The sequence below is a fragment of the Caloenas nicobarica genome, chromosome 1 (genome assembly GCF_036013445.1).
Source record: "Caloenas nicobarica isolate bCalNic1 chromosome 1, bCalNic1.hap1, whole genome shotgun sequence".
Classification (NCBI taxonomy): domain Eukaryota; kingdom Metazoa; phylum Chordata; class Aves; order Columbiformes; family Columbidae; genus Caloenas; species Caloenas nicobarica.
In genome coordinates this window covers 48,327,645-48,353,290 of record NC_088245.1, presented here as the reverse complement: position 1 = coordinate 48,353,290, position 25,646 = coordinate 48,327,645, and the positions used below count along the sequence as shown (strand labels likewise).

General features: G+C 38.3%; 1 protein-coding gene across 7 annotated transcripts in view; it reads right to left on the bottom strand.

Moving 5' to 3' along the window:
• Positions 1-25,646, bottom strand: part of EEA1 (early endosome antigen 1) — a 193,618-nt gene that overhangs the window by 28,217 nt on the left and 139,755 nt on the right. For all 7 annotated transcript variants that reach the window (XM_065626726.1, XM_065626717.1, XM_065626736.1 and 4 more), the window contains 13 exons: positions 24,435-24,562; positions 20,538-20,592; positions 20,344-20,409; positions 19,754-19,793; positions 18,798-18,905; positions 18,590-18,711; positions 16,837-16,992; positions 12,183-12,299; positions 7,116-7,454; positions 2,778-2,927; positions 1,659-1,778; positions 1,225-1,428; positions 418-618 (listed from right to left, as the gene is read on the bottom strand). In XM_065626726.1, coding sequence (XP_065482798.1) covers positions 418-618; positions 1,225-1,428; positions 1,659-1,778; positions 2,778-2,927; positions 7,116-7,454; positions 12,183-12,299; positions 16,837-16,992; positions 18,590-18,711; positions 18,798-18,905; positions 19,754-19,793; positions 20,344-20,409; positions 20,538-20,592; positions 24,435-24,562 — 1,806 coding nt within the window. The remainder of the gene's footprint in view (positions 1-417; positions 619-1,224; positions 1,429-1,658; positions 1,779-2,777; positions 2,928-7,115; positions 7,455-12,182; positions 12,300-16,836; positions 16,993-18,589; positions 18,712-18,797; positions 18,906-19,753; positions 19,794-20,343; positions 20,410-20,537; positions 20,593-24,434; positions 24,563-25,646) is intronic.

Sequence of the window (25,646 nt, the reverse complement as noted above, 5' to 3'; positions counted from 1 at the left end):
GCAGAGGAAATTTCTAGGCAACAAGATGATATTAGTGACTTGAAAGACTTTCACTCTGGTACACAGAATCCAGGACCAATAAGAACAGGGTTTTGGACGGCTAATCTTACAAACACAACATGACATGCTTGAGGACAGGTTTTCCCAACTCAATTATGAATGTTGGGGTTTTTTAATTTAAAAAAAAAAAAACCTCAAAACAATACAGACAATAACAACACCAAAAAGCAACATCTGCCATCTATTGCTATTCCGAATCAACTTACATTTTCCTCAGTTTTAACTGCCTTATTCTAATTCATTCGTCTGTTAGTAGAAACATGCAATTTTTCCCAAATTGCTTTGTACGTCCTCTGGAGAGAATATGGAAATCACAAGCAGCATTTATCATTACCAGATAGTATAGAGTTCCATTACCTGTACATCCAGTTGTGAAACTTTCTCTTTGCTTTCATTTAGCTGGCTGGTTAGTTCAGTGATGTTTGTTTCCAGGGAAAGCACACGGTCTTGAGCAGCTCTTAGATGTGCCTTTTGCTCCTGCACTTGCTCATGCAAATTCTCCTGGGCTTGTTTATGACTTTCTGATTGATTCTTCAGCTTTTCTGTCAGCTGAGTTACCTGCAGTGAAAAAAAAAAAAGGAGGTAAGGAGAAGAAAAGGCTGGAAAAGCATGTTCAAGGAAGTAATTAATCTTTTGACTTCTAGCGTGTCTTATCACGGCTTTGGAAACACAACGCTATCACATTTCTTTTTTCTAAGCTATTACAGTAAAGCTATATTGTACACATTATCAGAGTTTAAACAGGTTACCAGATGAAAATGGAAGCGAAACAGAATCATCAATTTGGCCTTACTGCAACAAAAACAAACTATTAAGGAGACAACAGACCCATGTTAAACTGAATTCGGTGTTGAAAGCAGGAATGAAACTTTTTTTTAAAATAAGAGAAATAAACATGTATATGTATCCAAAAATTATTTGTAAGCACATATTACTAGCATTTGTACATAGGAAATATCTAGGAATTCTTTCACTTATGCTGATAGCAAGGAAGCCACCAGAACACAAGTCCTGTGAAATAATTTACAGTAAGATCTTTGAAGTAAGTATCAAAGAAACAGCAAAATATAGAAAAGTTTAGTGTGATATCTATGAGACAGAAGAAAAGGAAACAAGATTCAATAATGACGATGAAAGAAACAAAACAATTCTCCAAGTTCTTACCTGTATTTGCAATGCATGGTTTTTCTCTTGTAGCTGGTTAAGAACTGCAGTTTCTCCTTCGCCAGCTTGAATTTTTGCATATAAATCCTCTCTTTCCTTTTCTAGCAGAGAGATGTTTTCCTTGCTTTTCTGAAGCAAAGCCTCAAGATTTTGAATTTTTTGGTCTTTATCTCCAATTTGTCGTAGAACTTGCTCCAAATCATTCTAGAAAATCGCATAATAGCTTCCTTAATTATAAGGACCTTAGAAGTTATTCCTAATGCATAAAATGTTGGATAAATTAATTAAACACTTTCCGTATATTCTGTTCTAGATTTGTAAGTTAATTTATTGAAACTAGAATAAGTCATGCAGGTCACTTTTACAGAGAAAACATATTTAAAATAATGAAATCTTGAAATACACTTTCACATGAGGATACATAACTATGTTACCTGGGCCTCTCGTAGTTTTGCTGTAGTATTTTGCTGAAGTGTCTGCTGTTCCTGGTGCTGCTGTTTTGCCTTATCTAATTGATGTTGCAATTCTGTGGAATTTGCTGCTTTTTCCTTTACCTGAAACAAAAACAATAAACAAATAAACAACCAAATGAGACAAGCACCATTCAGTATGCCAACAGTGCTCCATGTTCATTCTAATGATAAAAGATTTTAGTCTAAACATGAATATGTGAAAACTGGTATAAAAACAATGTGTAATGCTAGTTAAAGAATCAAAATCTAACCAAAGCATTCATTACCATTAATAGGTGAGACTCTATACCACAAGTGAGAACTATAAAACAACTTTCAGACATATGTATTTTTGCTCTCAAAAATCTAAACATAAGAGATTTTTAGTACATTTTTTCCAATAGCTGTTAAGATGTAACATGACTGATAATATAGACTCCTGTGAAACAACATTATTATTACTATTATTAGCAGTTTTAGTAGCAACTTCAGTTTAGCAGCCTCTCCACTTCTATACTGGTCAAGGCTTTGCAAATTAGCTACAGAAAAGCATTAAAGTTTTGACAACATACCACTCAGTTATTTGGCCAATCCCCACAGAGGCAGCAGAAAATCAGCAATATATACAAGATACTCATTAAAACAAACAAAAATTAATAAAGCAAGTGTTTTCTGCCCATCCACCCCACACAGGCTATTAACTATCCAAGACCTGCTCTGTTATGTTCACTTTTTCTTCATGTAAGGCTTTATCTTACAAAAATAGCCACACAGAAAACTTTATGCATACGGGCTTAGGTACACCTAGGTCTTTTTTTTCCTAAGATCTTTGGACAAAGCTCATAAGTGCAAAAAGCACATCTTTTTACATCACCTGTAAAGCATCATGAACGCACATGCATCCAGTGAGCATTAGCCTTACAAAATCTGTCACGTAAGTGGCATTTTGGCAGATTTTGACAAATTCACTGTGAGATTTGAAAAACAGTAGTCAAATGAAATTCCTGTAAGGACAAACTTTAAAAACTGCAACATCACAACAAGTGTCTACAGGCTACCATCAGAACTGGAGGAAACCAGAGTCTGCAGAAAAGCCCCTACCTGCTCTTCAGCACGAGAAAGTTTTAATTGCAGCTCAGCCACCTGCTGCTCTTTGTCCATCAGTTTCTCACTAGACAGCTGCCTCTGCTCCTTTAGCCGCCCATGGGCTTCCCCAAGCTGGCGCTCTGTTTCTAGAAGTTTACTGTGCAACTGAAAAACAAAACAACAAAAAAAATCCAAAAGTCATCAATTTTTTCAGCCATTCCTTAGTCAACAGCACTGTATTTTAGACTCACTTTGTGCAATGTTTACCTTAAGTATCCATAACTCAAGCGTAAAACAACTACGTGAGCTCCTGAAGTCATGTATGCACATCATACACCTCAGAAACACAAATCACGTCAAAGAACAGCATCAATGGTACAAGTGTGAACAAATATTCAAAAAAGTAGGTTGGAGGGACCCAGAAACATCCTAATTTATCTACAGAAGCCCTTCAATATGAGTTACAGAGATTTAACAGAAACACAAAGAGGTCAATCCTTCAAACACATAAGTATTATCATGTAAAATAGTGATGCTTAGAGCAATTTCATCTTACACAGTGCACACCCTCACTCCTGCAGATCCAGCACCACGTCTTTACCTGCTCCATTGGCTCCCACCATATACTGTTCTGCATTGCTAGACTCATTAAGAGTATGATTTTTAGCTTGATCTGGCTACATCGATGACATTCATTCTCTGCAGAGAAGAGATACATGAACCTCCAGCATATGGAACACAGTAATTTTGGTAGCTTGTACCCCAGGACATCCCAGCAGCAGAGAGCCGCTAAGGGGATGCGCTCTTCCAGCTGGACATAAGCCTGGCATATAAATTTTTTAGTCATCAAAAGCAGTTCTGTAGCATCTTCAAAGTGTGAGGATGGCCTTTTACAATTCGCTGTTATAACAAGCTCTCTCCATAAAAATCAGCTTTTCTTTTATTTGAAACTGTCACTGCAGGCCCTGGGTTACCTCCTGCCTACTGCCACATGAACACATTCACAGATAGACAAATGAACTTTCAACTCAATGCAAAACCAGAGAATGGATCAGGCCTTGCAGCACAGCAAGAACTTTCTGCAGGTATCAGGATGAAGGAAGCTTGCTTCCCTACGAATTTATGACCAAAAACCCTTGAACCACTCATATTTTCACTCCAGGTCCTCCCTTCAATATCCCTAAACCTTCCTCACGCTTTCCTCAAATCCCTACTAATATCCAGGCAAAAGGCAGCACAACCCTGTTGCTCACTGCCAGCCACCACTTGTTGACCAGCTGGCTGCCTGGCGGGACAGAAAAAGGAACCGTGGGTTTATAACATTAAATCTTCCCCCGGGCACTGAGGGGCTGAAGCAGGAACATAAGTCTCTCTCCTTTACCCAGCCGCCTGTTTCCACAAGAATTTAATATTGAAGAACCTAATGTTGAAGACATTTGGGCCATCTCTCAAAATTTGGCTGCAGTCATCAAAGAATGCAAAAGTTACAGGGGATGGAGACAGGAAAACAAATGTGTGTACGCCTTATTTTGTTAGGAAACCAAGCTAACTTATTTGTTTATATGCCCACAACCACAAAAGCTGTGAATGATAAGCTGTTCGGCCTGTGGCCGAGATGCTGACTGCTAAGTGTGACTGCACAGTTAAGAGAGAGGTAGGAGAAGAGGGACAACAGGGTGAAGAAAGAGATCATAATCTTTCTTCCAGGAATCAAAAACATTTGTCTTTTTCCACAGAAATCACCAAATTGTTAATACTTCTCACTAAAAACATGAGCAAGAGTTGGAGGAAAAATCTAATGAAGAGAGAGTGCAACAAGATTTTAAAGGACTTTAAGACTGACTTTAAGTAAACAGAATAAAATCCAGGATTAACCTATGTTACAGAACACAAAAAATCATTAAAAATATTTAGACTTTCAAAGCTACAATCAAGTAGAGTCCAATTTTCTCAACAACAACAGTATTTATCAGCAATTAATGTTTCTTCAAGACTGAAGCAGTCTGTATTTTGTTGTGTTACCCTCTTCCTATTGCTGTACTGGAACCTAAATTATCACTGGTTTCCTTCCATTGTGACGATCACTTCCTTCACATCACCCAAATTCTAAAATACACAAACTTAACCTGACATTCATCTGTTCAAATTAATTTTGAGAAGATGGCAAGGATTCTTTGAAAATGTGGTTTGACTAAACAACCATACATATAGCTTCATAAGCAGCATTCATTGTGTCAACATAAGCTATCGGCCTACAGGCACAAAAAGATAATTCCATTAAAGTACTAAGTGAACAAACATGAGTAATTTTTTTCATGACTGAACTTTTGTTTGGAGAGAGAGGAAGAGAAGTGTTTGCTTGGCTTTATTTTATACCATGTATGAAGGGTTTTTTCTCCTCCACTATTCTTTTACCATACAGTTCTAAAACAAATCCTGAGATCCAGCAGCTTGTTCAGGTTTTCTTGCTTTGACAGTCTTCCTTCCCAATGGTATCAGCAGAGAATGTGCAACATCTCTGTTTCCTTTCACAGGAATTCATTCAGCAATGCATTATTCACCTTCTTCCTCCTTCATTTTCCTACCCCAAAAATCCTTCCTGAAAATGCCCTCTCAGGCTGAAGCCAGATTTCAGCTCAACCTCTTGGCTGTGCTTCTGAAGCTTCAATAAATGTTGCCTAATCAGACTGAGGCAGTTTTATCAAGTGAGGATTCCTAAGCAGATAACTAGAATACTTATCTCCCCTCCTCCTGACAGAAGACTGATGGGAGAAGGAAAGTCATTCTGGGGAGGTAATACGTACATAAATGAAGTTTTGGCAAGCCACCATTCTTCCACACGCACAGCTTGCAACTTAATCTATTCCAGCCTTGACAAAGGGTTGAAAATTGAGAAACACTCACTTTAAAAAGATGAAGCTTTAGCGAGAGATTAAAATGAAGTACGTCATACTAACAAAGAAACCGATTATTTTTTCCATCTTAGGACTGGACATGATTCCTGATGCACAAATATTTCTCCAGTCTAACACATTAGTCCCCAAGACAGCAGATAAAACAGAGTCCAACCGCCCTCAAATGTCAGCATGCTCAATGTTATATAGAAGTCCTGCTTCCATAATTCATTGGACTCAGCAGAACAATATGTAAACGGTGGGGTGTGTGTATGCTCTAGGGGTTCTCCTAGCTATCAGAAACATAAAGAGATGGTGTTTGTGGAGAGACACAAAGGGAGCAATATCAAGACTTCATATTACCCCTGCATTTGGCACTAAGCATTCCCTCCTGTATTCACTACTCAATTTTTAAGCAAATCAACAATTGTTCACTTCTAATTAAAAACGAAGATTCGCGTTTCTCAAACTTCCTATAGAATAGTAAAATTACTAGAAGTGAAACTACTTCTGATACTCTATTTGAATTTGGGTTTTTTTATAACCTGAATTCATTATAGCTTCAGCTACCTTACCGAAATAACCAGAAAAAATAACCTTGCTGACTTCTTAGGGTTTATCTTTTATCATATTTGTCATGGAAACACAATATTCTGGGTAGCCCTCTCATTTGACAATACTCTCCTTATTTCAGGGAATGCATCAACAAAAAAAAGGAGAGGGGAAAAACTGTGGGATGAAAGTAGAGGTCATTTAACACTCTAAGAGAAAAAGAGTGGATAAAAAAACTTGTCGCAGATCAGCTCAAGCCTTTTTTATTCACATACAAAAAAAAGTCAAGTCAGAACATGAGAAAGAAGCTAAGAAGTTTATGCTCATTCAACCTTAATCTTCAAAACTGAAAGTATAAAGATAGCTTTACGAAGAGGTCCAGATAGAAAAGAATTAGTAAGAAATTTCCATTTTGGAAAAAGGGGAATTATACTACATACAGATAGATACTAAATGAGCCTTCTCAGAAATAAATATGTGGAAAGGCAGTTATACCTGTCGATCTTGCTGACTTTGATTGTGACACCAGGGCTACGACTATGCTCATTTGCCCCTGACAAGAGTTTGGACCTACTAAGAAGATTCAGACATAACAACATACAAATACCAAAGAGTTTCTGCACTTTTACCACAGCCTCTTCTTTTTGCCTGTTTTTTTTTTTTTTTCTTCTACTTCTCTAAGGTGAAGAGGTGATTGTATTTCATTCTCTGCAGTGTTAGGAAGAATGCTTTGTATTTATTCAAATACCAGCTATCTTTATATTTATTCAAATACAAGTACTGGGTAGTTATTCCTCTTTAATAAGGAAATGCAAATGCATATGCACACAAAATATGCATGCACAGTTTAAAAAACGTTAATGGGATGGTATAAGGAAGGAAGTATAGGAGGCTTCAGGAACCTTACCTGACTGAGCTCACTTTGGAGCTGCAGGCCATGCTGCTCTTTTTCCTCCCTCTGCTGCTGGAGCTGTTTACATTCCGCCTTGACATGCTGGTACTTTGTCTCTACTTCAGACAACTCTTCTTTAAGTTTCTGGTTTGCTTCCCCCTTCTCGCCCAGCTCTGTCTGTAATCTCTGTATCGAGGCTTCAGATGCAGACAGCTTTGCCTGAAGCTGCTGGCAGTCCAGGTCTTTCTGGTGAAAGCTTGCCTGCACATTCTTCTTACTCACAGATACTTCATTGTGTTTTTCTTCCAGCTGGGTGTAGTCCTGTTCTTTCTTCAGCAGCTTCTCGATCAGACTCTATGAGAAGAGTTACACAGCAATTCAATTGCAGTGCTGCTTACAGCTGTTCAATGCGTTATTCAAATTTCTTCTCAAGTGTTGATGCTGAATGGCAAAGAACTTGCTCAAAAACATTATTAAAGGAAATACTGCCCTGCATTTTGCAATACACAAGTTAATTCTGGAACCCATACACAGCATACAGTTTCAACTGGAAAGACTGGTTTTCATACTCTCACATAAATACACTTCCTCTTACTGAGAACACATCACAGACTCTATTTCTGTATCCTGAAGACTAATTTGCTTTCCCAGAATGTTCAAATTCTAGGTCATTACAACTGCATTTGCCTGGGGAAAAGTTAAAATAGTATTTTGAGCTATTTGTATACAGAAAAGGTTTTCAAGTATCACTGTCCTTCATGCAATTCCTTCAGCAACAACATTTGTGGATTAATTCCTGTCTAACCCTGTGCAGTCATCATGCTAGTCATTTTTAGAAGCATCCTCATTTTGCCTTGTTACTATACTTACAGCATGATCTGGTATCCAAACTATGGAAGAGAACCTGTGAAAACTAATCAAAACTGTGATATTGATAAATCACAGAATGAAACACTCATGATTTAACCGTCATTTTAGAAGATGATGTTTTTACATTTTAATTCAAACCATCTAATATCCTTCCATACAAATCAGCTCAAAGAGGATGGTTGCTTTGAGTTTGAAAACACTAAAAATTGGCATCCCCTAGAGGAAAGACATGAACATCACTGTCAGATTTTTCTTACCACATTAACAACAGTAAATATTGCAGAGTCTAAGGTCTGACTATCAAATTTACACGCCAAGACAAATACTGGAAAAAAAAATTATTTACATGTAATTTTCAGCTATTACATATTGCTTTTTATCAAATATCACGAACTAATCAAAATTATATTCAGAGAGAAATTAAATATCTTAGTGGAAAAGATATAATTTCAGAAAGTTCAGGTTTTCCCCCAAGCTTAGCTGAGGCACTAACTAGAATTTCAGAGATCTCCAAGCAGAACAAAGAAGCCACGAGAACCATTTTCATTTTCCCGTGGCATTTCTTGAAGCACAGAAATAGAGTTGCAGGGAGGCCCTGGTCACCATGCAACCCAGGTAATTCATTCTATCTTCTTGAAATGTACCATCAGGCTCCATTTATTGCAGCACCTTAGTGATATCTCAGTGGAGCATTACTATGCACACCTTTTAAATAAATCCTTGCGTTCTTTCTGCAGTTACAGTGACTAACGTATTCTCTAGTGACCCTTTCAACTAAAATACAGAAAAATAAAGATCACTTCTAGCATGTCAGCCTGAAAAAATACCAACACTGAGGTCAGTCTTATGTATCAAAACTTCAGACAGTTCTGCAACTTTGGAATAACACTGTTCCAAAAATAAGGCAGACAGTGCTGCAATTGTAGCTATGCTGGGCATCTTACAAGTGTACTTCTAAACAGTATCCAGGGGTGAAACCTGTTTTGCCAGAAGAAAAAGCTGTAAAATTATTCAAATAAGATGAACAGTTTTCTTCTTTACAGATTTTAACAAACAATTACTATATTGGCTGTTGCATACGATATACAGACACTTCCAATTTACAATCATAATAAAATAAACAGAAGAATCTATTTTTTTAAAAAAAAGAGAGGTTACAAAAGAAGCAATCTTGCAAATGACAACTCTAGCAGTTTAGCAACCCATGTGAGAACAAATATAATCAATGCTCTGTGTCCATTTAAAAAAATATACACTTTCTAAAGCACAAAACTTAGCTGTTAAGGGTAAGCATACATTCTTATACATGCATATATAAAATGCAGGAATAGAGTACATAAAGAACATACTGAGGTCAGGTGCCATCTTTATCCTCCTGAGGCCAGTGACAAGGCTGCCATTGCTTTAGAAAAGATTTCACGCTCAGAATGTAAAATAAAGTTGCAATTCCCTTTTCATTAAAGAGAAATGGCCAGGCAGGATCGTTAACATTTATGCTGAATCGTGGTCCAGAAATACCAACAAACTAAAGCACCTTTTTCATCAGAGTTGGGCAAGGAAGAACTAAGGTATTCATACTACTACTACTACTTCATAATTAGATCCACACGTCACATGTAGAACTTTGTGAAGAGTCAGTGCAGGGCGCTAACTTAAATTTTCAAGTAAAGTTGGGGGTGTGGAGACAGAAAAAAGAAAGAGATACCTTTAACATTGTCCTGAAGCAGACTGAGACTCTGGAAAGTTTTCAGGAATGCTACGAAAAACAAAAAAGATGCAAAGCCTCTTCACCATCACCTCACAAGCTATCCAGAAGACAGCCAAGAGCAGCAGAGGTTCTTCACCGTCACCTTCCAAGCTATCCAAAAGACAGCCAAGAGTACCGGCTACACATGGCTGGAGATGCTGCTCCCCATTCTGTGCTACTCTCCTCTCTTCCTTCCTGGTCTAAAGAGCAACACAACCAGGAATACCGGCGTTGAAAGCCGCTGCCCCTCACAGCTGAACACCTGCAGTCACCAATGGCCAGCCAAAGCCACAAAGACCTGCTGCTGCTTTCACGAGAGAAGAGCTGTGTTTGTCTCTGTGTGTGACTGAAGCTCACGGGCAGGCTTGAGGCCATGGAGCTGCCAAGCTATGGTCATTCACGTTACACCAGTGGACCCAGCAGTGTTTCCCATCTGGATGCACATGCCAGCTGCATCCCAGATATATAAAGGGATACATGTGCACACATCAGCCACCTCTCTTCCCCAAGCCTTGATATCCATAGAAAAGAAAGAGGGAATGACAGTATGTTCCAGGACTCAGTTAAAAGCCCTGAGACTTCAAAGCTCACAAGATATTATACAAGGGGCAACACCACACTGATCCCTTCATTATAACTCCTCCATGGAAAAAAACATGTAATACCTGTCAGTAGTGACAGTTGCTAAATATTAAACAACAAACTCTGTGATCACTGACCAAATTTCAGAATAGTTACATGAGCAGAAGGTTGGAAACTAAGCATTCGTCCCTGTAGACAATGCATCACAATTTCTCTAAAAGAAAACAAACGAAAAAACCCACATGCAATGGGTGTGGAATTACAAGTCCTACACTTCAGTGAATACACTGGATTTTCACACATTAGGTCTCTTCTGGGCTACAGGCCATTACTGGCCTCCGCAAGGCAAGCCAAGCTCCATAATTACAGTGCTTTATAAATGAAGGAAAGGCAGTTCCTGCTGATCTCAGAGAACTGATCTTATCTACTTGTCATCTGCTCTTCTCATTATAGCTCCTGAAAATATAAGAAACAGCTTGCTTGCTTGAGGTTGTACATGAGCTTGAAAAGCTCTGCATTAATGCACAGAAATATCTTCCTGCATTGCAATGGAATTATAAACGGATGCACACAGCAAAATGCAATATATTCTATCCTGGCTCCTCCCCGCTCCTTGACAGCTTCTTCAAGGAGTGAAAACTGCTCAAAGGGGAGCGATTTCTGTTATTTGGGAAGCTAGTCTCACCGTTTCCAATTGTAGGGACCTCCAGGGCCCACCATCTCATGGATATTGCCTTTCAAAAAGCTGCATAAAGAGGTGGCTGTAAACTGCTTTAGGTCACTGAAGCTGAAAGAGGAAAAGCAGCTTGCTGCTACTTCTCTTCTTCCTATTCCTCAAGTGGTACTTGGCATTAACCTGACATAGCAAAGGATTCTCTCTTGAAGTATGATTATCTTACGCATCACTCTGTTTCACTCCACACTGTTAGTGTTATGTTCAGGCAAGGGCTCTATGGTGTACAGTAATAATTTCACCAAAAGCTTGATTCAGTGTAGCTGGTCTGTGAAGAAGTTCAGCATGACAATTCTCACCATCTCAGTTCTGCAGTTGATTTAATGAGCCAAACGAAGAGTCATCCTACCAAAGGCAAGCTTAATTTACCAAATTTTAATTGCACCTTCTTATGTTCTTTGCAAATGCTGCTTTAATATTAGATTACATTAAGTTCACACTGTTTGATCCCTGTCCTTTCCTATTTTCCAAAAAAGAAAATGTTGCTGCTAAATACACGTATGTAATGTGTACAGCTCATATACAGTGTTATATATACACACAAAAAAAAGCAGCACGTATCTTTCTCCTTGTCTCCTTTCCTCTCTTACCTCTATTTATTAACCCACAACACACACTTTCTTATTGCAAATACAAAATGCAACAAGCTCAAAAGGATTTGATAAAAGCTCTCAAGGAATACTTATGAGCTGAGAAGCTTCGGGAGTTTATTTCAATTTTCTACTATTCGTGACTGATAAAAGGCCAAAAAATATGTCAGGACTACAATCTAAAAGCTGAGGAACTGGAAGAACAATGAATTACGATTTTAAAGCAAATAGTGTAATATTTCAAAGGCTACTGCTTTTTCTTTTATAGTGTGAGATAGCAATACTGCTCAGTGATAGGTAAGCAAAAACTGCAGCCATTAGAAATCTGCAATTATAACAGCCCTGAGGATTTCAGTTGTAATATACTGATGATTGTTAAAATATAGTGTTTGCTTGTACATTACGATATGCCTCGTGTTAAGCAAAATGGTAGAAGAATTCTCAAGTTCTGCAACACCAAAACGTGTTTTGTTACAGTTTTCAACACTTCCCAAGGCAATGTGTGAACTGTTTCCATTTTAATGTGAACCGACAAGCAAAGGAAGTAACAGCATTCTCACCTGGTTTTTCTGTTCTAGCTCTTTGACTGAACTTTGAAGTTTTTGCAGCTCCTGAACGTACACAGCTACCTCCTGAGGTCCTTTGGCAAGTTCAGCTCTTAACTGGTTAATGGTAGCCTGAACAGACAAACAGAAAAATCCACATTTAAAACAAAGCTTTGCAGGTATAACCCAATAAAAGCAAGATGTCTGGCAGCAAAATAACAAGCATCTTGTATACAAAGAAACAGCTATAGAAAAAAATGACCTGCAAACTCATCTCAGAGCACCATCAGCTACAGAAGTGTCCCTGAGCATAACTCAGATGAGATTCATTCATGTCCCATGAGGGAACACAAAAAATGGCCACAGTCCAATAGCAAATGCCACGTTGGGCCCACAACTGATGAAAATCACAACAGATTATCCATTAATGTTTATCACAGTTCTAGCTCAAAGTGAAACCCTCCCAAGTCATTGTAGTTACGTGGCCAAAATCTTTGCCTCCCTGGTTAGGAAAATGTACTGGAAGAGGCTCTAGAAGTGTGTCTGGCATCTGATGCAAACTTGGTGCATGACTTCTGGACACATCAACCCTGCAGGTCAGCATAATCAGAGGAACAATACTGCCCCATTAAACAGGATTAGTACAAAACAGAATATATCAATGACTGTACAGTATTTGAACACAGTAATGGAAGAAAAGAAGAAAAGCACTTTAGATGGGTAACAATGGGTGCCCTAAAGCATCCTGTGTATGAATGCACTCACTTTGAATACACTACATAATAGTGACCTTTTCAAAGATGTTTTCTTTCCTGTTGTTCTCATAGCGACAGATTTCAGCACAAAGGTATAAATACTGAATTCAAGAATGAACTAAAGCAGAAGTAGTAGACAAACATACTATTTACAAACTTCCTATAGAAAAAGGGAGAGCAAAGAGAACATATAGACACATTATATGACTACATATAGTTATTAATTCTGACTTTCTGTAATGCTGTGCTTTAAAAGGCTGTTTCATTACAGAGCTGTTAACTAAAGCACATCCTGAGATCTGTCTTTGGCAGACAAACATTCCAGAATGTTCTCAGAAAACAGAGTATGGGTATTTCACTGCTGAGAGGATATAACGCAGAAAATGTGCAGAAGCTTGCTAAGGACACCACTGCAGCCTTTCAAACTGGAATCATAATTTATATGCATAAAGATACATTTCTCTCATTCATAATTCAATAAGCCCATCCCACATTTCATTCTTAACATGGCAATACATCATGGGTGAATATTCATTCCTGATATTGTCTGGCTGATGCATCTGTATGATTAATGAACTAAAAAGCAAACAGGAAGGCATCTCTATAAAAACCTCTTGAAATAATCTTTATTCAACAGAAATCTACGGTAAGAATAAAAAGCTTTCAAAAAATTTACCTCAAGTGTCTCCATGAGATAGCAGAAAAAATAAAATGGATGGATGAAAGATGGAAATAAGCAGTCACAAAAGCTGTTAGTAGACACACTTTGTCAAATTTGTTTTCAAATATTCCAGTGTTTTTAATGCCTTTGCTTAATGGAAAAAAACCCCAATCCTGTCTTTATTAAATCTGCCCATAATTTAATCTAGTAATCTTGTTTAATTCTGTAGGCACTCAAGTTAACAATCAAGCCTAGGCCCTGTATTTTATGAAGATTTATCAGATGCTGAAACAAATCCCAATCTGCAGGGATTCATCGAAATGCTCAGTTCCACAGCAGCACAGCTGTTTTCACCATGTGTTTACTATGCCAGAGTCACTATAGTGAAAAACTAAACATGGAAGGAGTAGCACAGAATGAACATTCATCTGAGAACACACCAGTTTCAAGTGCAACTCTGAAATAAGGCAAATAAACACACACACAAAAACCCAAACACACACATAGGAAAAGAAAAAAAAAAAAAAGAAAAAAGAAAAAGGAAGGACAGCAATGAATACATTTAGGTGACAACTGTAGAGCTATACTACTCTTCACACCCCTCTCCTGCAGCAATTGAAGATGCTCATATAGGGTTAAGATGATCTTTGTTATTCTCTTCACCTACGCCATAAAATTTAACTTATTTTAGAGACATCTCACTTTAGAAACCAATATTAATGTAAGTATCCTCAGCCAGCTTGGCAAAATAGTGAAGGATGGTGTAAGAAACACTTTACACTTTCAGCCCTTGACGTGGTCTTAAAGACAAAAGCTGAAACATGGCCAAACTTTAATGGCCAGAACTGTCCCCATCCTGCCAATGAAGGACTTACATTTCTTGTTTTCTTATGGCTATCACTTTTCACAATTGTGGGGTTTTTTTAAGAAAAGCAGAAAAGTTTTCACCACTATGACTGAGTAATTTTTATTTTTTTAAGAAGTCTGATCTGTCACTTTACATCAACAGAAAAGCTTTTATTTTGAACGTGTCTTGGGCTATCGTTGTCATATACTGGAATTAAGCACAGAAGACGGTCACACTTCTGAGAAGAACCAGACTGCCACTGCTTACCATGTTCTGCCACACAGCAGCTCGATCTTCTCTGCTTCAGCCTACATACTGATGATACTACGCAGACATCTGATATTATTACAATTGCTGCAATGTTGTTTATAATCCTTCCGTATATCTAAGACTTCTTATATGAACATATTGTGACAGCTCAGGGAATCATGCAGCCTTCTCCCCGATCTGCCGTTACTTCCAGAAGGACTGAAAAAACCTTCACTTGCCTTTTTTCCTGTTAAAGGCTGCACTTTTGGAGGAACAGGAGCAATTCACACTTCTGTGAGATTGTTTTAAGATGAAAGATTTTTGTTACGCCCATGTCACTATGTCATTTTATCTTCACATGAAATCTAAATATCCAAAACCACAAAAGACTACAGAGACAGTACTTTGAAATGAAATTTAAATTGGGCAGCATAGTTGTGGGATCTCACAGTTAAAACCAAATTACAATTATGCAGCAACTTACATGGCCACATAACCACATTATATTCATAACTCCAACTGTGATATTCCTTTTTTCACATCTGATGAAGCTCTTGGCATACGTAATTTTAACTAGAAAACAATGGTAGATTCATGTGTAGCACAACATTGTACCCTTGCACAATTCCTGCAGCTCAACATATCTGTTGCAGGGGGAGGTGGGAGGGAAAGCCCTAAGGAGTTTAGAATACTGCCAGGCAGCGCTTCTCTAAAGCTCTGCAGTGCAAGGGAAGAAAGTTAAAACTGCAGTTCTGAGATCTAGGGCACATGAAACCTCAGAATAACAAGATGTCAGGAATCTTTCACATCCACAAATCTGAACAGGACAGGGGATACTAGGAGTCCTACAGAAACTTTAGGTGTTTCCTTATGTAAGCTGGGAAATTCTGCAAGGACCCCATTTCACTGGGGACCACAGCTCTGCAGTGACAAGTTTTGCTGGCATTGCCACATCAGTGGGGGACAACAGGAAATGGGAAGGGCAAAATTAAAAGGTCTCAAACACAGCTGACAGTCTTCAGTGAAGATCGTTACACTGTCAAGTCATCCATTAGTAAAACTGTATCAACCAACCCATGAGTGAGAATTCTTCTGCAGGTATGGATTCACCAACTCCTCAGTACAATCCATTATATGTTAGACAAAAGCCTTTTCAGTGATACTGGATTTTTATCAGGATTTCTTGCCATTCTCTCTGTCAGAGATTTCCTTCACTGTTATGGTAAACAACATCAAACACATTTGAGGAGGAAGGTTCCCTCTTAAAGATCCAAGTCAGAGGTGTTATATCTCATTTTCTCCATCTTGCATGAAAGTGGAAATGCTCACTGCCAGGAAAGCAGAAGAACCAAAACCAAGAAAAACAAATATTTGCTATGGGAGAGGCAGTTAGTTTTGCTTCCTTAAACATAGAGATATCATCAATTCTATATGTTTTCAAATCTCCCATCAGCAATTTAAAGCTTCTTCCACTGACTCAGCCAAAGCAGAGGCAAGCCTTCACAAAGCACTTCTGAAGAAACCACATATTCTGCAGCTCTAGTAGACAGCAAAGTCTCTTTTAAATGTGTTGAATTCAAAAGGTTGAAATCCAGGAAAAGGGTGAAAAAAAAAAAAAATCCATTGAGATTTTTAAATCTTGTGTAAGTTCAAGAATCAAATGTCCTATAAGAAGATTCAAATTATTATCCACTTTGTGTTAGTAATTTCTTTCTATATATTTTAATAGTCTAGCATCCCCTTTCAGACACATCAACTCAAATATTAACCAAAACTGTAATTTTCAGCAACAACTATTTTTACCCACATGCAGCTCAATAAGGGAAACGAGTCTTTGAATCACTCAGATATTGTTCTATTTCTGTCTCCCAATAGAAAGAGTAAATCTGCCAAGTGGCTTTTTCCTCTGCTATTGGGCTCTTGTAATAACTTTTTATGACAAGGAAAGGTTTTGCAAAGAAAAGCATGGAGGCTTTTGGAGGCTAGATATTGACAGAATTATGCAATTTACTGTAATGAAGAAACATGTCTATTAGACAAGTTAGAAGATTAGGTGTAACAAACAGGCTTTTTTCATTATGATGAATTAATAATTTTCCATTTTCATATGAAAATCATGGCAAAGGTAACACACACATCTTTAGGTATGACTATTACCTCCGAGTTAGCCTGCTCTGCCTGCAAGTGCTTGCACTCGTCTTTCAGCTTTTCAGATTCTCTCTCACGTTCCAGTGTCATTTCATCCATTAGCGTCTGAACTTGGACCAGCTCCTTCTTCAGAACGGCCACATCTTCCACACCAGGCCTTTGTAGCTGAAAAGTAAAAGAGCAGCAGTGAGCAACACGCTGTTGGCAGACATGCTTCCAGTGGCAGTCACCCCTGAAAATCTTTGAAATCATACATTTATAGACAAGGTCACAGATACAGTATTATGGCTGTCGGGACAAAAAAAAAAAGGAGGGGAAAACAAAACAAAAACAAACAACATCCCCCCCCTCAAAATACACTAACCAAACAAAAAACTAAACCACATCACAGAAAGTATGTGTCATTCCCAAAGGAAACACGATATAACAACTGGTTGTCAGTTCTTGAATACTAAACTTTGAACTTGTTGATTGATTTCAATCAAATCTAACAAATGGGATAAGGACTCAAAGATTAAATCTCTGTAATTTTCATGTAGATAGATGGCTAGGTACAGGAGGGAGACCTTCCCTGAGAGAAAACACTGAAGCGACAGGGATTATGTGCAAGAAATTTATCTGAAGTCACAAGTCCCTGAGAAGCAGGCTGTATTGACTCCACTACTCTACAGAAGGGATTACTATATATACTGTACTGCTGTAATGCTCACAAGCCCCTCTCAGGACTGAGACACATAATAACCCAGTATTACACAGACTTTTATAATGATATTGCCTCTGCCTTCAAGAAATACTTCAGAAAATCACAAGAACAGACAAAAAAAGGGTAGCTGAAGGAAACTTCCTGAAGGAACTGTCAGGTATGCCTCATACCAGACCCACAGGTAAAACATATTGGTAATTATATCTAAAAAGTACCGTAACATATCTATAAAGTACCGTAACATCCCTCAAAGTGAAAAGCCAGGCAGGGAAAAGGGAGGGGAAAGGCAATACTGGGCATTGAAGAAAGCAGAGAAAAGGAAGTGTTGGCATCTAGGAGAGAAAAGGTACAGGAAAAGGGTGAAAGGGTAAAAATGCAGGAGAAAGGAAGGCGAGAAATAACTAAGCAGATAAAGAGGAACCGATGGGTCCAGTGGCTATGCAGGGCCAAGAGGGACTCATAGGCCCTGCGGGGCAGATGCCTACAGGGAAGAAGGGAGATAAACGAGTCCTACTTTCCTCCAGAGTCTAAGTAGTGCTCGAGTGGGAAAACCTAGGAAGCCCATTTCACTATTGCTTTAGAAGCGGCACGACTGCCGAGTCACTGGGATTGCTCCCTGGAGCCATGGCTTGATATAAAAGTCATCAGGAACCAAAATCCTGGAATACACGCACACAGGTATTAACAGCCAAGCGCAAGAGGGACAACATTAACGTAAGCACGGTGATGACAGCTGCCAGCCTTTCAGCCACCGTGTCACAGACACCCCTCGGAGCACTTCTGATGAATGCGGCTGTCCAGGGACAGTCAGTGTAACACCTCATGGAAAAAGGGCAATCTAAAGACAGCTGGGGAGGTCAGCAAGCAACACATATTTCCTCACTGGAAACCTAGATCAGTGAAACTGATCAGAAGCGACAGTGTTCTGAACATTTTCAGCCCACAAGCAGACATCTCCAAGCTCAAGAGTTTGACTGCTTTAAAACTCCATTTGCAAGCATTTAAGTAAATCTCTCCCTTGACATGAATATAACAAAAACATAAGTGTGACATGAATACCAGCTCTGTCTTTAAGTCTTCCACTGTACTTCTCTCCTTTTGCAGCTCCTGTGTCAGGTTTGTCACTTTCTGTTCCGCACCTTCCCGAAGGCTGATTTCTTCATCGTACTTTGATTTAAGATCTAATAAGAAGGAAGTTGAATAAATGATCACTTGCATAAGTTGCACAAGTAGAGGACAGAATCAGACCTCAATTTAATATACTTACCCACAATTTCAGTGGCCAGTTGTGCCGCTTTTTGCTCAAATAAGTCTTTCATTTGCTTAATATTAAAATTCTCTACTTGGATCTCTTCTAGCTGCCGTTCTAATGACTCTATTTTCACAAAAAAAGAACAGTATTATTTTCTGGAAGAGCTAGGACAATACAGTTACACACATAATGAACCACAGGAGGTAAATAAGCAATCCAAATTCACTTAACATCCAGTTAGCTTAGCAAAGTGAAAAACTGTACTGAAGTTAAATATCTACAAGCATGACGCTGGAACCTGTCACCAGTTAAGTCCTCTGCAGGATTATTACTTTTCACTGATCACAAATATCCTTTCAGATCACTGCAACACACTACTGAACTGCGATGAAAAACTCTTTAATCATGATCAGTCAGACACTTCATGCATACATAAGGAAAATTTTATTCCGTGACTGCCTCATGGAGATAAACAGAGCAAAAGTTATTGGTCTGCAAAACAAAAACCCAAAACAAAACCAAAACCAAAACAAAACAAAAAGTTTTCTTTGCTAGTGATGTGTACAGAAAAACACTAAATAAAACCAGCACTGACAAATGCTATAGTGTAAATATCAACAACCTCTGTCTTTCTCAGCAAAAGACTCGTACTGAATGCCTGAATATATAAAATTATTAAAAACATGTTTAAAACTACTTATGAGAACTGCTTTCAGAGTCAGGAAAACTCTTGTCTCGCTTCTGGAAATTACAAACCCCAAGCCTCTGAAATATTTCCCCAGACTATAGCTATCAAGAGCTCTCTATCTTAAGCACTTACAATGAACCTTTTTCCCAGTAATTGTACCATTCCAGCTTTCTAGCCCTTTAGTTTAACAAAAGTGCTTTTCCATAAACCTAAAAGCCACACTAAAAAAAATTTCAGAAATTCCAGAACAAGGCAGAAATTAATAGCATAAAATGTTAGCCACCTGTAGATGTAGCCGTTGTCAATCCATCAGACTTAGAATCCTTAAGAAAACAGAATAAATGCACCATTAGACAATAGGAGTAAAAACTACTACATCTGAAGTTCATCCCATTTTTGGAAAAGACAGGGAAATAAAAACTTCTGTGCTCACATACTGCACAGCAGTATAAAAATACCTGATTTCAAACAGTTCTATGTGGAAGGCTGGAAAAGGCCCAGATGATTTTCCACTTCATGTATTGCTACACTACCAGGCTTCCAGACTTGCAATACTCCAGTAACAAACCCCCCTCCCTTTCCTCAATATTGAAATCTGCCCTAAAAACAGAGGTTACAGACATCATTAAATACATTCTGAGGAGGCATTCTTGTAATGAGTAGTATGGAAGAATCATTATCTACTCTGAATTCATTCTTCAGGTTCATATATAGAGTTGCATTATGGAGAGATAACTAGCTTTGTTTTCAAGAACATGTCAATATTTAAATTATGGAACTAACTAAATCAGGCCACGTGCCTTACAAAAAAGGTATTAATCTTCAATGTCAATGCTGACGATAAACCTGCTTCAAGTATTTTAAAGCAATTACTTGCTGCCGCTGCCCTTGCAATTTCTCTAGTTCTTTCTTCAGCTCTTCTGAATACCACCTCTCCTCCTAGGTCGTAAAAAAAAAACAAAAAAAGGAGATGGGGGAGAGAGAACTGTAAATTTGGTTGCTTAAGACAGTGGAACACTTTGCAATTTGAAACAAAGAACCAAGTGCAAGTAAAATACATTTCCAACCTTCAGTGAAGCTTGTAAGTCTTGGACTTCTTGTCGGAGCAGTGATACTTCATCTCTGAATAAATATGACCATGGAGTAGAGAAAATGAATATGCAGTGGTTATATTTTGTCAATTACATATAGGTTATAACGTGTATTAAATAACTGGAGTGGTAGCCGTGTACTATACAAGTTACATAACTATAAATAGTTATTTGTAGATTTTTTTGAAACTTGGAACAAAACAGATTAATAGATACTTATTAGTTCACTTTGCACATAACTTGAAAAATGCTAAACATATTAACTGGATAAGCAAAGAAAGAGATCCGCAAAAAGTCCCATGAAAACAGAATGTAAATCTAAATCAGTGCATCAGCTCAGCCACATGAGTTCAGAATGGCAAAGCTGTGCATTGGGATATTTAACTGTTTTGCACACCTTTTTATGAAAATGACAGATCTCTTCTCCTTCACATTCCGTATCATGTAAAGGAACACAGCTAAGAGACAGCAGGCTAACTCCTTGTAAGATATGCAGTTACATAATTTTTCATCCACACAGCAGTTTGGCATGTCCCACAGACACATTCCCTTAATGGTCTGAATGTTTAAAGCCTTGAGATTTTACATTCTCAAATTTCATGCTCAAGCCTCCAGCCATGTGAGAACACAAGATCCAAGGCTAAAATTGTTACTCATTGATTTAGACAGCACCCTTCCATACAAGGATAATGTTGCATTACTGAGATACAGCCACTCCAAGTTTGCAACACACAGGTCATTACAATAATTCAACATACCCTTTCTTATTGTTTGTACAGTGGTAACGCCAAGGAGTACACAGAATATATGTGTGGGGGCATCGATGCCAACAAATTCTCTCAGTTTTATACCATACAATTTTATTGCTGCTGTGCTGCATTATCCCCTTCTCCACAGATGTTCTTTTAAATTATCTCAGAATGAAAAATAAATAAAAAACACCACACCAAAGCAAGCTATTCCTTAGCTAAACTGAGAAGGAATAGATTCAACCTACATTGGCGTATTAACATCAGGTCAGTCATCAAGAAGCAACTGAAACACACATTTGAACCAGTGAAGCAAGAACTCCAAGGTGGACCAATTTTAATAGCAAAACAAACCATGGGACATTAGGAGCTTAATTTTTTTCAGAGGAATATTTTTTGCTATTTACACATTATTCCACCTGTGTGAGACATTCACTGGAGGTTCTCAAATACAACTATGCTGAGAGAGGTGTAGATGCAATCCAACACCAGTATGTTGGTTGTGGACGGAGAAGAGGGAGCAGCTTTCTCACCAGTGTAAGTAGGTATAAGTAAATCAGCTAATATTTACATCTAAGTTTATAAACAAAATCTCAGTTAACTATATTGAAGAATGGCCTGATTCTATATACCAGATCTGCAATACTAAAGCATTTAAGATGCTCTGGTCTTCACAGCAGATAAAAGGTTTTGATCTGTATAAAAATAGTTTGTAGCAGAGGGGAAGAAGGAAGAGAGAAGAGGAAGAGAGAGTTCATAATGTAAGGATGCTTCCACAGTAGTTGCCTCTGTATTCCTAACACAGTTTTGCTTGACGGTTTTAAGATCAAACAAGCCTAAATTCAGTTTAACTGACCAGTGGAAAATGAATGGGGGAAAAAAAAAAGTGTCAGGGATCACCGTAGACACTATAACTTCGTATTTCTTACTGCAACCCAAATCCTCACCATTTCTCCCTTTATGCTCGCGCTGTTACAAGCCCTTCCTCCTCTCAGCACATCTGAGCCTCACCATCTGATAAATCCTTCCTGCCTTCTCCTTCTGCTCCACTCTACTCCCCACCTGTAACACCAATGCCTCCATCCTAGAACTAAATACAAATGGCCTTGCTGAATCGCACTGGAGAGAGTTACATGATTTACTCTTCGCACTTAATCATGGTAGGTTTTTGGGGGGATGAGGGGAAGAGGACACAAATGTAATTGACAGTACCTAGCTTTCTCTATTGACTAAATAAGAAATTCCACCTCCCAATCTTGGTCCTATGAATTACATGTAAGCTTTACTCCTAGACCACTAACAGAGTGGCTCCCAGCTGCAGGCTGCAGTACTTCTTTAATGTGCAATTCCAGCTCTTGGAAAAACATGTTTATGTTGAATGAGAGTTTTCTCAAGCAAGCGTGCAACTGAGAAACATTAAAAAATGCCACACTAATAGGAAGAAATAGCTCATGTGTTACACAACAGCTCTCACCAGACTCCCTCCACTCCACCCAAACTCCCTGACCTTGTCCACTTTTTCAATTACATGAAAAAAAACAAAACCACTTGTCCTTTAAACTATCAAGAGCCAGGAAAAAAATAAATAAATTTCACCAGCCAGCATCTGGTTGACATGGGAAACTTGCAGGCATAAAAATAAATCTTTCATAAACCATATAAACAATATAGTTATGACCAATATTCCCCCACGTGAATGCTATTAGGCTACTAATGGGATCATTTCAGGTCTAAGTTATATCACTCCAAAAAGGCTTAAACCAGACAGAGAAGAAATACTCAATCTTAAACAAATGTGCACAAAGGAAACTCAACATAACTCCGCTGGTATCCTACCACTTTCTCCTATATAGAGCCCTAATTTTCATTCCTTTTGTTGCAGCAGCTGGGAGACAAGGCAGCTACTTACAAGGGAGGGCCCGTCCATGCATGAAGACATGACCTGTGCTAATGCTGGTTCTTACTGGTTTGCCAGCACTGCTCAATACTGGAGAGAGACAGATCTGCATCTGGATAACAACCAAAGTATGTTACCTTCCACACACTTTCCTCACCGAAGAACCACCCTCTCAAGTTAGTTACATAAATACATGTATTTCTTTCAATGTAATTATTTGTCATTTGGGGCCACAATTCTACTAGTAGCAAAACATTTGAACCATTTACTTCCCAGCATGGGCAGACGCCGGCCGCGTTAGCAGGCTGTGCAGTGCGTACCCCTGTTTGCTGAGTGAGGCCACAGGCAGCTGCTCACTCTGACACTTGGTGTACAAAACAAGGGAGTTTGGGGGAGTGTGACAAAACAGCAGCATGGACAGTCATCTACAACAGTCCAAAACAAACACTGAACAGAAAAAGAACTAACAGGAAGCAAAAGGAAACCTAGGTGAATTTTAGCCTTAAGAAAAAGCTCTCCGAACCAACACAGGCAGACAAGTCAGTTAAACTTCTGAGAAAGTTTCACATTATCAGTTCCTGCTACATACCACCGTCTCAAAAATAAAACAATCTGACATGTTTCCTAGAAATACGTTTAACAATACAATTTTGACTAAACAGTTAAATAAAATAAATTAGAGAAGATTTCTGAAGATCAGCATGGAGTTTCTGGATGAAGGAGAACTACTGACAGACAGAAACTTCTCAGATTTGCAAACAACTAGGTAATATAGGAACCTAATTAGGCAAATACTGACGTTATAATTACCCAGCAATACCCTAACTACCCAGGGACAAAATCAGGTTCCTTCTCTATCTTCAGGGTTGTTCCCCCAACCCTCAAAAGTTGAAATTTCAGATCTGTGCTGGAAATTAGAAGAAACCTGCATTTATCTGCCACACTCCTAAAAATCATTCCAGTGTATAACACTGCATTTCCAGCTGCATGAGAAACAGGTGATTTAATTAACGATATAAACATGTGTATCTGATTTTCATTTATTGTCAGATCAATAGCACCCACTGTGATTTTCAAACTGCTTTTTTAATTGTAGTTGGAAATGGGGCATGAACATCTAAATACTTGACTACATAATGAAGCATTCAAGTTAATACAGCCTTCAGTGTAATTAAAGGCAGCTCAGCACTGACACGAAAGCACATGCACAAATGAGTACTGTTGCACCTTTCCGGTGACAGATGACCTTCCCCTCCATGGGTTGAATCGATGCCAGAATTATGAACTGCTTCATAGTGCTTGAACAGCTCCTCAGCTGATCCATGAGACTTCATGCAGAGAGGACAAATAAAGCCCTATTATAAAAAGGAAAAGAAAAACAAGCAAACAAGAAAGAGGTGAGAAGTAAAATCTTATTTTTTTTCCATCTTATTTTTACACAGAATTGTAAATTCTAGCTGCACATCTAAAAGGTAGCAAATACAGTTGTTAAGATTCATACCAACTATTTCATGCTCTGATAACAGTTTTGGCAATTAAAAAGTTAGAAAGTGCCTACAAAATTAAAATTCCATTTTTCAGTGTGTATTTTCCCAACAGCATTACAAACTAGCAACAAAACCTTTATTTAGAAAAATAAGAAGCCATTTCAGAAGGACTGCTCTGCAATTTCTTCCCCCTCAATAAAATAATTTTCCATACAACTTTTCATGAAATCTGATTCTTCTTCCAAAAATGAGGCAGGGTTTGGAGTTTGGTCTTTAAAAAAAGGAGATATAAAACCCCACTCTAAAGCACAGCTATTCATACACCTATTACCACCATATTTAGGCTACTGATTTTAATATAGTCCATAAGATTAAGAACCACTTTTACCTTGCACAGAATTAGTAAATGCGATTCTGATAAATACTACCTCAAGCAAACAAGAACTCTATGGCTTAAAGAATCAGAAATCATCCTTTTTCACTGCAGCGTATTTACTGCGAGCTTAACAGAGTGAAAATTTAGCAGACCAATGCCCTTATTCACCCATTAGCCCACAGACAAACAAAACCAGTAAATATTATGTACCTCTAAACATTTGTGGAGTGTCCAAACTGCCATTTATCAGAAGTACCATCCACCTCATTTTACCTAGCTACCTATTACACATGCTTTTAAGTGCTGAACTTTATATTGGTTCTTCACGCATTTGGTTATCATGCCCACTCTCAGCACAAATCCCATTTATGCTACAGCCCATGTGCACCACAGTGGCAAAACAGACATTTCAGAGTGAGAGGAAACAATTTAGTCTCACGTTAAAGACTCCCTGTAATTCCAAGCTGTGCAGAGAGAACCTCTGTGAGATAAGGGCCCTCTGTTTCTTAAATTAATTTCAAAAAAGCTTTTGCATATCTGTATGTTACCCTTAGGTCCCTTACGCCAGTAAAAATT